Here is a 12,198-nt window from a genome sequence, read left to right as displayed (position 1 = left end):
TCGTTCTTAAATGAGTGAGTGAGTCTTTCAGGAAGAGTCAGAGACAGTGAGAGCAGGCAGGAAACCCTCTTATTTAAACAGGAGTGTGAAAGCAGAGCTGCTCCCCGTGAGATGTTCCACTTCAGTCCGCTTTGTCCCGCGCTGGGACACAGGAGCTTAACATAATATTCCACTGACGGACTTTCTCCACTTCACATATATCAAATCATCATCTCTGGAGTGAGGGCATAAATATGTACCAAGATGCACACGGTCTGAAAACCCACTACGATGGTTAACTATTGGTTTGACAAGGTGGAAGATGTGCTCCAAATCAGAGCTTTGTCCTGTAGTGAAAGTTAAATTAACTAACCATCAAAAAAGAAAAAAGTTTAAGATACAACAATTCAGCTGCCTCTGCACTGCCAGTGTATAATGTGTTTTACAATGTTTAACTCTCATGAAAAGGCCTATTGCTTCCAATGGTGTTGCCTCTCACTACTTCCAATGTAATTACAATAAGCTTAACTCAAAACTTTTTTCCTTTTTTTCCTATTAAGTCGCAGAGTAATCTCTGATCAACACTAGAAGATTGATTTTATAGTGCCACACAAGAGCATTGGTTCCACCTAAAAGGATTTTGAAGTCTTGAAGTACCAGTGTAACAGACTTTACTGTGAATAGTGATCTGCTGCATAAATATTAGAAAAGAATGCATCATACGTTAATATTGGCAAGTTAAACTGCCATATATTATTGCTGTAGTCTTATTTTATAAAGTTTGGACTGAACATATTCTAAACAAAGGTGTCAGTAGTGACCAAAAAGTAGTATAGGCTAATAAAAATAAAAAAAAGCTTTTGTCCTTTTGCCACATCTTGCAGGAAAAAGAAAACTGAAGTCTGTGAAGTTTGTGTGATTAATTTCACTTCATATTTTTGATCACATTAAACCTTATGTAATGAATTAATCAATTAATCGGAAAAAGCCCCGACCCTAAATAAAATGATAAAAGAATCAACTGATAAATAAGTCTAAAAGTTCCCAAATTATTTGATACAATCTCAGTCCCCTTTGTTCTGTGCATTTATAATTCACCATTACATAAGGATGTAGTAACTGGTGATTGGCTCTGCCTAGCGGTTAAGGCTGCAGCACGTATGCTGGGTCTCGGTGTCACTTTTCACTGCCCCAACTCTGCATAACTGTCACGTCTAATAAAGCTCAAGGGACAAAAAGTTACATTCAAATAAAATCAAGCAGTTTATTGTGTTAAAAATGACAATGTAACATCTCTATGGACTTGGAAAGTGCAAACCTTCTGTAAGCCTTTGTACTACAATCAAAATGAGCTAAATGACCGCATGTCCTGTGAGTGTTAGCAGCGAAGTGGATCTGTCATGTGAAATAAAGTTAGTCATTTATTTCAGGGCACACATTGGTGCAGTCATAGGGAAAATATCCTAAATCCGTGTTGTGCCAGCCGTCAGGGGTTCACACTCACTGCTCCCAAAAACAGAGGTACCAGCAGTCTGCAGGACTAACCCACTTTTCACTTGTGCCCAGGACTTATTAGTCTGTGGGTGCTTTTTGCTTAACTTTCTTTTGACCAGTGGTGGAAGAAGTACTCAATATTCTTACTTAAGTAAAAGTACAGATACAGGACCAAAAATTTACTTAGTAAAAGAAAAAGTATCTGATAATTATTTTTACTTTATAAGTAAAAAGTAAAAGTATTTAAGAGGATTTTTTAAATCATTGAATCAAACCAGGTGTAAACAAGTAAACCACTAACTCAAAAACAGGAACTAAACCAGGTCAAAAACAGGAATTAAACCAGATCTAAACAGGAGTAAACCACTAAACCAAGTCTAAACTGGGACTAAACCAGTTCATCGTGGAGAGGTCACTTTGAAAATAAAACACTTTTTACTTTTTACCCAATTTAAAAATGTAGTGGAGTAGAAAGTACAGATACAGGCTCTAAAATGTGGTGAAGTAAAAGTAAAAAGTATTCATCAAAAAATTAACTTAAGTAAAGTAAAAGTACATATAATTTGTACCTCTTATTTGTGTATGTTTCCACAACTGCTTTTGACCATATCTATTCCATTGGTTTAAAAACACATTTAACCCAACAATCCTACATCAAAACTGTAAATTGAAAACAATATACTGTATATATATATATGATGAATAAATGTTATTGACTTGTTCCTAGAAGTCTAGTACTGCTGGTCCCCATCGTTTCAAAAGGCCATCGGTGTGAAACAAGGAGCAGATGCATAGTGTCTCTTTCAATCAGTTTGTTAAGTCTTCACCCAGAATAAATCTTTCCAGGCTGACTTCAGAGGAAGTGTCAAGCTGCCATTGACAATATGCTGCTGTCGCCACTACTATCACTCTACTTTCACTGTTACACACCAACACTATCACCAAGGTCATAATGAATCATTTGAGTCAATTAAATAAATAACGTATTGTTGGCTTTCTCTTTTGGCAAATCACAAGTGTTTGCAACCCTCATCTTGGATCAAACAGCCTCAAATAAAATGGCCCTGTTTTCAAGGCAAGTCTCGAGCGACGCTGTACATACAATTGCACCTGTTACACTGGACAGCCATGGCAAACAAACTGAAACTGAAACCTTTAGGATGTCAGTTTAAATCAGGAAATGGATGACCTCATGTGCATACCTCGAATATGGGAAACACAATTTTCTGCTGCATGAGAAGCACAGCGAATGTAGCTAAACGCATGAGTCATTCGCTCCACATATATATGCACTGAGGGGCCAGAGGACGACAGAGCAAGTGTGGCCAAAGGAGTCAAAACTTTAGGATCCACATAAACACTTTTTTTTTTGTTTGCTGGCCAGACGTCACGTTACCAGCACCTGAAATAATAACTCTGTGCAGAATCACTGTGTTAATGAAAGGGCTACGAGTTTGCCAGTGTTGAGCAGAGAACAGAGATCAAATCCTTCACCCGTCCAAACATTTGTGGTGATTTCTTGGAAGATCTTTATGTGTCATCAGCAGTTTACTCTCGCTGCTGTTCGAGTGGAGGCCTGAGTGCTGAGAGGCACAGATTTATGTAGGCTAAAAAATCTAATTGTACTGTATGCACTGAATAAAATCATCAAATGTAGCATTTTGTCTAATTGTATATGTGCGGATTTTTGTTTAATATTTTATTTCTGAGGGTATTATGTTATAATAAAATATTCTATACATTTGTCATGTTGAAACATTTTACCTGATGTAAAAGTTGTTTTAGCTCTTCACATGAATGGATTAAAACCTCTATGCAAAAACATAAAAGGACATAATCCCAGTGCCTGTCTCTAGTCCTAAAATCGATAAAGCTCAGTGACTGAATTATAGAGGCTTGAGGTAAGATATAACGTCTGCAAACACACCGGCTTATGTCCTCAACATTCAGCTTTGGGCAATCCAGGTCATTGCGGTGCCTGTGAAGTCGACCATACATGTTATATATGTTTTTATCTTAAAGCCACACCACGTAGAATTTTACCCAATAAATAAAATTGAAATACAAGCATTTATTTTATGACAGATATTTTCCTCATTGAAAAATACCTCATAAATGTACAAACAAACATTTATGAGACTCAGCTCTCCTAAGATATGACTGTAAACTTTACTGGGAGTGGGTACGTCTCCAGCTCGTCTCCATGGAGATGTGACGAAAGGCAGTAGAATTTGAGATTTTAAACAGGTTAGGTTCTCATCCAAGTCCATTCTTTTATTACACACTGCACTAACAGCATTTTCTGTGTTGAGCTGGTCATTAAGAGCATGCTTTTGTTTTGCCGGCAACAGTATAGTCCAAAATGTTACGCAGTGTACCTTTAAAGATAATGTTATTCCAGGGGGGGAGAAAGAGGGAAAAGAAAATGGTCACACACAAAACACCAGGACTCAACTTTGTAAGTAAACATGTCCCAAATGTCATCTAATGGAGGAAATGCATCTGGCCAAACAAGGCCCCAATATAATAAAAAAAAATTGAATTGAATAACAGTTCAAAACTCATCTGCAGAAAATGAACCCGTACATGGGCCTGAGAGGATGAGAGGGACCACAGTACTTCAGGGTGCCCTTCCTCTTTAACCAGTGGAAACAAGTGATCAGCTCATATCCATTTCTCGTCTGATGGGTTTTTCAGCCGTGTTGTGCTCTGCTGTAATGGAACATCATCATGAAAGTACACATGCTGAGTGTTTAAAGATACCCCTCACTCACTTCCTTCTCTGGTTGTTTTCCAATCACAGGAACAGTGGAAAATGTGGACCAGTATTTCTAAAATGATACCTGGGAGGTTTGGTAAATAAATCTGCATCACCGAACCATGATGAATGTACAAAGTTAAGAATAAAAATGCTAGCATGTCTATTGAAGTTGCTTTAACAGAACACGTGGCTCAAGTCATTTGTTAACTTCACTTCAGTGCTCCCGACAAAGCGTTGAGTGTTTTCTGTCAAAATGAAAAATTAAGAAATTGTGCTAGACTTGAACCTTAGATTGACCTGTACGTCTGTCAACGTTCTTCGAAGGCCACAAAAGCATGAAAAATCTTTTTTTTCCCCAGCATATGGAGAAAATAGTAGTCTGTTGCATGTCACAGTATGGGTCCTGTGACTAAGTGGTCATTGCCCTTACAGTATGCCACATATGATGAATTGATGAAATGGATAGAAGGTGAACGTTCTCATAGAGCACCTCCTTTCCCACTCATGATCACTTTTTCAGCATGAAATCCAACAAAACCTGAAAGTGGAAATACTACTTCAACTATTATAATAATTGGATTTATTATTATCAGGTTCATTATTTATGTAGTATTTACGTCCTGCTTTGAAGTATAATAGTAAATAAATAATAAACAAAAAACGGGCGTCCTTGAATGAAAGCTCTCGGTCCATAGGCTTGACTTTCTGCTGGATTGATTTTTTTTCCCTCCTTGGATCATATTTAAGTGTGTGGAACATCATGTACTTTTCCACAAATAATTAAGATAAGCATTATTTCTTTGCGCGCTCTCAACAGGTCACTTTTCTTTGCTTTGATGAACCTTCTCACGGCTGACAACGAAAGCATCTGCAGATATGACCTTCTGCAAACTCCCCCACTGTCAGTCAGGACGTCACGAGGTCATGCAATTACATAACATGATTGAACAGAATATTCCACCTTATATTTTTCCCGAAACTTTACATCAACTTGTCAGCCATTATTTTGTTTTGTTTTTTTGTCTATAGGCTGGACCTCCCTCCCCTCCCCACAGCAGAGCAGGTGACTCCCCATTCCCATTCAGATGTATCCATGGGGGACATTTCAGTTCTGAATGATGATTCTGTGGAGAAAGACTTACATCAGGAGCTTATTACCGGCTTACAGAATGTACACATTGTGTCAAATAAAATGTATTTCCCGTGGCTATGTTGTCACTTTTTCTGATTTGTACTTTTTTCCACAGTCCCAAAGCCTCGTGCTGCAGAAACTGTTTGAGAACATGTGTCTCTCATGATCCTATGATATGATATTACAACATGCACTCATTAAAGTCTATTGAATCTGATTCAGAGTGTGGTTTGTGAAGCGTGCAGCAGCCCTAAGTGAGAAAGTTTAGCCAAAGAAAATGCATAAATGCAAGTCAAATCTCGCTCTGCATTACTCAAAGTATTGGTCCCAGCTTTGAGTCTGGAGCCTTTCTGTGTGGAGTTTGCAGAGTCTCCTCATGTGCCTAGGTTCCCCATGAATGATGTGGCAACCTCTACCACAAAAACATGTAGCCTCAGGGTCCCCTCTAGAGCCAGACACTGTTTTAGAAATGCTTTATTTTGTACACAGAATCTAATACATAATCAGTTCATCAGCAAAAATGTGTCCTCTGAGCATAGTGATGCTTGTGGATATTTTAAATTGTAAATAATGTAAATAAGTATAATAATTTTAATTGACTGTTTGTGTTGTGTTTAATATTTCTATGTCTTCTTTTCTTTCATTGTAACTGCTGTCACAGTGACATGTAGCTTGGTTTGTCCCAGTCTATCTGTAAATTGGCAAAGAAGTGCCTCTGGAAATAATTTTGCCTGGGACCCCACAAAACTAGAAACAGCCCACTTCATTCAATCAGTTTGTAACATTTCATTCAGATGACATTTTGGATCATAAAGGTAATAAACAGTCGGGTATATAAAAATGTCAGCCTATGCAATTTTTACCGCTTTAAAGCCTTGTACAATCCCTAATTGCCAGTCTTACCATAGGCCCTGGGAGCTGACCCTTATAGTAACACTAAACTCCTGTAATGAAAGCTGACGTGAGTTGGACCATGGAAAGTCCTTGTGGGGTGTCCCACAAGCATCTTTACATCCACAAGCCTCATATCAACTGCTCTTTTCCACTCAGGGGTCAAACGTAAAAGACTTGTGCAGCACACCCGCTCTCCTTCAATCTGGTGGAATCAGAAATTGCACAGCAATATGGATATTTAGGATCATAATCTATACTGTAGCGACCACACGTAGATTTGAAACTGCATTATAAACTATACTCTGAAAGCATTAGGAAGCCGTAAACTGTGAAACTTCTGTTTGAATTTAAAGTAGCCTGCAAGTGTTTACTTTGGACAGTAATAATAACTACATTCTGTGCAGCATAAGCCTGTTTATCATTGACAAATCCTATAGCCTACTGTAGTGTCTGTTTTATCACCTCAGGAAGCCTTAGCCAACTTTACTTTTTCTTGAAATTACAAAACTCAGTTTATAGTTTTTATATTTGTCTTCATTTTGAAATAAATAAATAAATAAAATAAAAATAGGTGACATTGTCTACTGTCTTTAGCCTACCTGATATTTTACTCTATTTGTCATTATGTTAGGCTCCCTGTAGAAACAGAATGAACACTTTGAGAAAACCTTACAGTAATAATAATAAGAAAAAAATCTCCATCTGTTAAGAACTGTGAAAAGCCAAACCCTGGTTGTTTGGTGCTTTGGTAAAACTCAAGAGTACAGTGCGCGGTGGCGCAGCGGTTAGCGGTTGTGCCAGAAAAACCCGGGTTCGATCCCTGAACGGGGGCCAGGTAGGCCTACTCCGATTTCCCCTGCCACTAAAATATGTACAATAGGTGCATCCTCCAGCCAGCTACTGACCATCAGCCTGGCTCCACCAGCAGCAACGAAGGATGGGTCAAATCTATCTGTCTGTGTATCCTCCGTCCGTCCGTCCGTCCGTCCATCTTCTACAAGATCTGATCTGATCTGATCTATGCGCGCCGTTTGAGAATCACCGTTGTCTTGCGTTGCTTTGGTACGACTTTATCGCCATCTAGTGGCAAATAAAGTATTTACTATATTTCCTGTATTGCTGCTATAAAAATAATTAAACATTGCCAATACTTTATTAATTGAACGAAAATAAACTGAATTAAGAAAGCGCACCATAAATCATATTTAATTAAGCTTACTTGCATTGACTCTCAGGGCCAATCTCCTTTCACCAAATAAGGAGTCACCAAAGCTCACAAACAAGAGAAAGATGCTTTGCTCTTCGTGCGAGACTTAAAGTCGTTAAATGTTGCTCTGTGGCCAATATGTCTGGTTGAGGATGTTGAGCAGTGAAGCATTTCATGTCGAAGATGTTTCCTTGTCCTCAAAGCGACCGTGTTTGCATTGCACTAAACGCTACTGAATAGTCTATTTCATACGGTAACTGTGCATAGACGATCTTTGAAAAGCGAGACGGCGTGGCTATGGTGTGGCTCCTGTGTCTACAAGGAAGCGCTCCATCCGAGGCGCAGCTGTAAATGGGTGTGGTGCATTTGTACAGAGAAGTTTGGAAGCACTGACAGCAGACAGAGGGGCAGCTACGCGCAAACATGACATGCAAACATCCTGAAAATTAATACAAAGCAGCACTTGTAGCGGAGGGAGTGCGTGTAGTGACACCATTGTCTGTAGTGATCACTGCATGGTTGGAGTTATCCAGGAAAATAGTTTGAAAACTGAGCGCAAAGGTAATTAAGTTTCATGAACTTCCGAGATTTTAATATGTGGCGTACTGATCGCAGTGCAATCTTAATATAGCTTTATGTAGCAAGAAAAACAGGTTTGAGTAATTATTATGTCACTTATTACATAGAGTGTGACTGAGATTACTGGCTACAGTAACTTGTTTGATACTGTATTGTGAAGAGTTGGGTTAAGACTGTTTTGATAAATTGCAAATGTTAATCAGGAGATCTAGATGTGTACTGTACTAGTGAAATATTTCTGCTCAGGAAATAATGAGCCCTATGTTAAAGTATGACTAATTTAAGCATTTAGTGTTAGACAGCAATGTTTTATCAAAAAAAAAGAAAAAATGTTTGCGGAGACACTACATTCCTCTGTGTTAGTTGAAGAGCTCAATGCGCTCTTTCATATTCTTGTCAAAGACGACCTTTACAGCTTGTTACAGTGAGACCAATGCAAATCAGCTTTGCTTTGCCACACTCTATGGATAAACCTATGAAAAACAAAAAATCTAACCTCATCATGTGTGGTTTTGTCTTATTAAATGTTGATATGTCTATGTTTTTCACAGATGGGGCTTGTGCAGCTGCTGAAGTCCCAGTTTGTGATTCACTTGCTGATGATCTATGTGTTCATGGTCAGTGGTTTAATTGTAAATATACTACAGTTGTGCACCTTACCTTTGTGGCTGGTCAGTAAACGCCTCGCCCGCAAACTCAACGTCAGACTGGGCTACAGCGTAATGAGCCGTGAGTACAGTCTTTTCACCTAGAGCTGCTTGATGACTAATATGAACTGAAAAAAATAATCCAAGGCTCGAAGATGATGTACACAAGAACACATGCATTATAACCATTCTGTCCCCCTCTCCTTTCTCAGAGATGGTCGCGTTGCTGGAGTGGTGGTCTGCTACAGAGTGCACACTGTACACAGACCCCAAGAGCTACCCGTTATATGGAAATGAAAATGCTATCGTGGTACTCAACCACAACTTTGAGATTGACTTCCTGTGTGGTTGGACCTTCTGCGAGAGATTTGGCGTTCTGGGAGTAAGATAGACCTCTGATTCTGAATGAACTGCACCAGATGGGTATTAGGGCTGCAAAATATAAATAGAGAAGAAAATTATTAATAATTTGGGATTATATTGTGTAGCCCTAATAGGTATCATTGTGTTGTTCTCTGCATCAATTCAGTATTTTTACTCCTTTTCCAGAGTTCTAAAGTACTTGCAAAAAAGCAGTTGGCGTTTGTGCCGATCATCGGGTGGATGTGGTACTTCTTAGAGATAGTTTTTTGTCAGAGAAAGTGGGAGGATGATCGAAAAACCGTCGCAGAGAGTCTTCAAAACCTGCACGATTATCCAGAAAACTTTTGGGTATGTGTTTGTCAACAGGAAGTGATGAATCTAAGCAAAGTACACTGGTTACTCAGTTACTCATGGTTTTCACTGTGTTCCCTGCAGTTTTTGCTCCACTGTGAAGGGACGCGTTTCACGCCACTGAAGCACGAGGTCTCAATGCAGGTGGCCGAGAGCAAAGGCCTCCCAAAACTCAAGTATCATCTTTTGCCTCGCACCAAAGGATTCTGGGTAACGGTCCAGAATCTCAGAGGAAATGGTGAGGATTATTATAATGTATGGAATATATGAATCGAAAAAAGAGTTTTGATGTTCATCTATGTATTGTATAGCTGCTGCTGTGTATGATTCTACGCTCAACTTCAGAAATAATGAATCCCCAACTTTGCTCGGACTCTTGAGTGGGAGAAAATACCATGCAGATTTGTATGTGAGGTAAATTCATTTGAATATGTTTACAAATAACACAACATTCTGTGTTCTAAAATCAACTTCAGATCAGTACAGCCAGCGTTATTAGACTACTGCTTTTGGCCAAGCAGTTTTTTCCTATAGAAGAACTTTTATTTACATAGCACCTTTCACATAGTCACAAAACACTTTACATGAGACAATTATACATTCACTCCACAGACGTTTGAGCACTAATTGCACAGTAAATGTTTATTGCGCACTGTCCCTTTTCAAATAAATATATACAGTATAATAAAATGGTTAGAGAATTACGAAACAAAGGTACCTATGTTGGTGCTTGTAGGCTAAAGACCATTATCTTAAGACTAATATGTGGGTTTCCTGGTATGATGTAAAGCTGTATATTATCTGCATCTTGCAGAAGAATCCCTCTGGACACAGTCCCAGAAGGTGAGGCTGAATGTGCAGCCTGGCTACATAAACTCTACCAGGAAAAGGTGAGGCATGGTGTTTAAAAGATAAATTCTACAGCATTTTGTTGTATCATCCATTTGTATATCATGCTTTCTTGCTGTAATAGGACAGCTTTCAGGAGCACTATGCCCAGACAGGACGGTTCCCGGGGCCAATAAAAAGCCCTCCACGCCGGCCCTGGTCTCTAATCAACTGGCTCTTCTGGTCCAGCCTTCTCCTTTACCCGTTGTTCCTGCTTTTTGTGCAGCTGATTAGCTCTGGCTCAATGCTAACAATAGTATCTTCAGTGGCCCTCTGCATCATAGGTTAGTATCAACCCACAGGCCACTGCTTCATTTTAATAACGTTCCACTTTAATTGATTCCATTTTGTCTAATAAAGCGGCCGATTTGACCTCTCCAATGTAAGTTTGCTTTGGGAGCATGTCAGTAGCTGTGACCTGCTCTGGGTTCTGTTAAAAGTTCCCCTCATAAATGAGAAAACAAAACAAAGATACTATCTGAAACAGCATGTAATGATGCATGATAAATCCTCTGTAATAAAGGTAGATTACTGGGGCCAAAGACCTTTGAATTGAACTGTAGTTATCACCATGTTGCGGAGTATATAAAATACCATAGTGATTAAAAAAAAAAAAATCTGCTAGTAATGGCATGTTTATCTTTTTAATTTTGTCTTTGATTTTTTTTTAACAGTAATTCCTCTTTTGCAGTGTCAGTGGGCGCTCGCTGGATGATTGGCCAGACTGAGATTGATCGAGGCTCGAGCTACGGAAATAAGGTTACTGTAAACAACCACTAAGTACTCTGGACTCCACAGCGGGCGGCTGCTGCCACTTTGACTGTTGACTGTAGCACTCCCATCTCACTGGGACGGGCTGGTCCTGCAAGTGCAGACCTGCTTTAGCATGTGTGATCAAAATTGAGCTAAAGCGTAAATGCGCATGGCATATTGTTAAAGCTTGTTGCAAACAATGATTTGCTGATATAATAAACCACAAAGGTTTAACACAGAAACTGCCAAATAAACTGGTTCAACTTGAAAAGTTTGAAATAAGGAGTATTGTGTACTGCACAACACATGCTTGTTTTGATACATCATGACTAGTGACATAGCTTTGTTTTTCAGTTCAGACGGGTGCCCTAACAATATGCTGCAAACATTCTCCAAAAATGATTACTGCCAATCCAGGAAGAGTTATGTTAATGTTGTGTTGGAGTAAGTTGTCTGAACTAAATGCAAATGGATTTACCGACTGGCTCCAAAGGCAATATACAAAATACATGCATAAAATGTTTTGCATAAAAGCACTTTTAAGCAAATGTGTCTATGCTGTCTTTACATTTTTAAATTAACTTCCTCATGCGGGTAATGTGCTGTTAATATAATACCAGTGCTTCTCAAACTGTGGTACATGCACCACTGGTGGTGCTTGGGCTTGTTCACAATCTTAAAGAGGGGGTATTATGCTTTTTTCAATCACATAGCACCAGTCTATATCACACTACAATGATGACGAAACCTTCTGTTGGTCTGTAAATGCAGTAAATTAGAATAACTGCCTCGTATAAAATTGCTCCCTCTGTGGCGAATGCTCGGAGGCGTCTCCAGGAGGTGGGGGCGTTCCTAGGAGGACTCGGGCAAACCTATCCCTAAAATGGCTGCCATCAGAGTTTTTACAGATTACTCAAAAATATATGAATGTGCCAAGGCAACACTTCTGGCATGTTTTTAATCAGTGTCACTTTAGTCATGCATCCAAGTTAGGAGTTTATCAGGCTTAGACAAACTTTACGCCCATTTCAGTCATAAGTGTTGATCTTGGCCTGGAGGATCATAGTTTATGAGGTGATAAGATTAAGTATTTGAGATGGTACTTGCTGTGAAGTTTTTTTTGCATGTAGCATTCCACGACACCGAAACC

At 39.1% G+C, this 12,198-nt stretch overlaps 1 protein-coding gene across 1 annotated transcript; it reads left to right on the top strand.

Annotated features, from left to right (window-relative positions):
* The first annotated feature begins 7,758 nt into the window (after positions 1–7,758).
* Positions 7,759–11,548, top strand: agpat4 (1-acylglycerol-3-phosphate O-acyltransferase 4 (lysophosphatidic acid acyltransferase, delta)). Its single transcript, XM_079560548.1, has 9 exons — positions 7,759–8,028; positions 8,598–8,775; positions 8,906–9,075; positions 9,243–9,404; positions 9,492–9,645; positions 9,719–9,821; positions 10,222–10,297; positions 10,381–10,579; positions 10,987–11,548. The coding sequence occupies exons 2-9, from the start codon at positions 8,598–8,600 to the stop codon at positions 11,073–11,075; spliced, it is 1,131 nt and encodes a 376-aa protein (XP_079416674.1). The 5' UTR covers positions 7,759–8,028; the 3' UTR covers positions 11,076–11,548.
* The last annotated feature ends 650 nt before the right edge of the window (positions 11,549–12,198 follow it).

Source organism: Gobius niger (genome assembly GCF_951799975.1).
Source record: "Gobius niger genome assembly, chromosome: 7".
NCBI classification, from domain to species: domain Eukaryota; kingdom Metazoa; phylum Chordata; class Actinopteri; order Gobiiformes; family Gobiidae; genus Gobius; species Gobius niger.
Note: the sequence above shows the minus strand (reverse complement) of the source record. Positions and strands in the feature narration are given on the sequence as shown.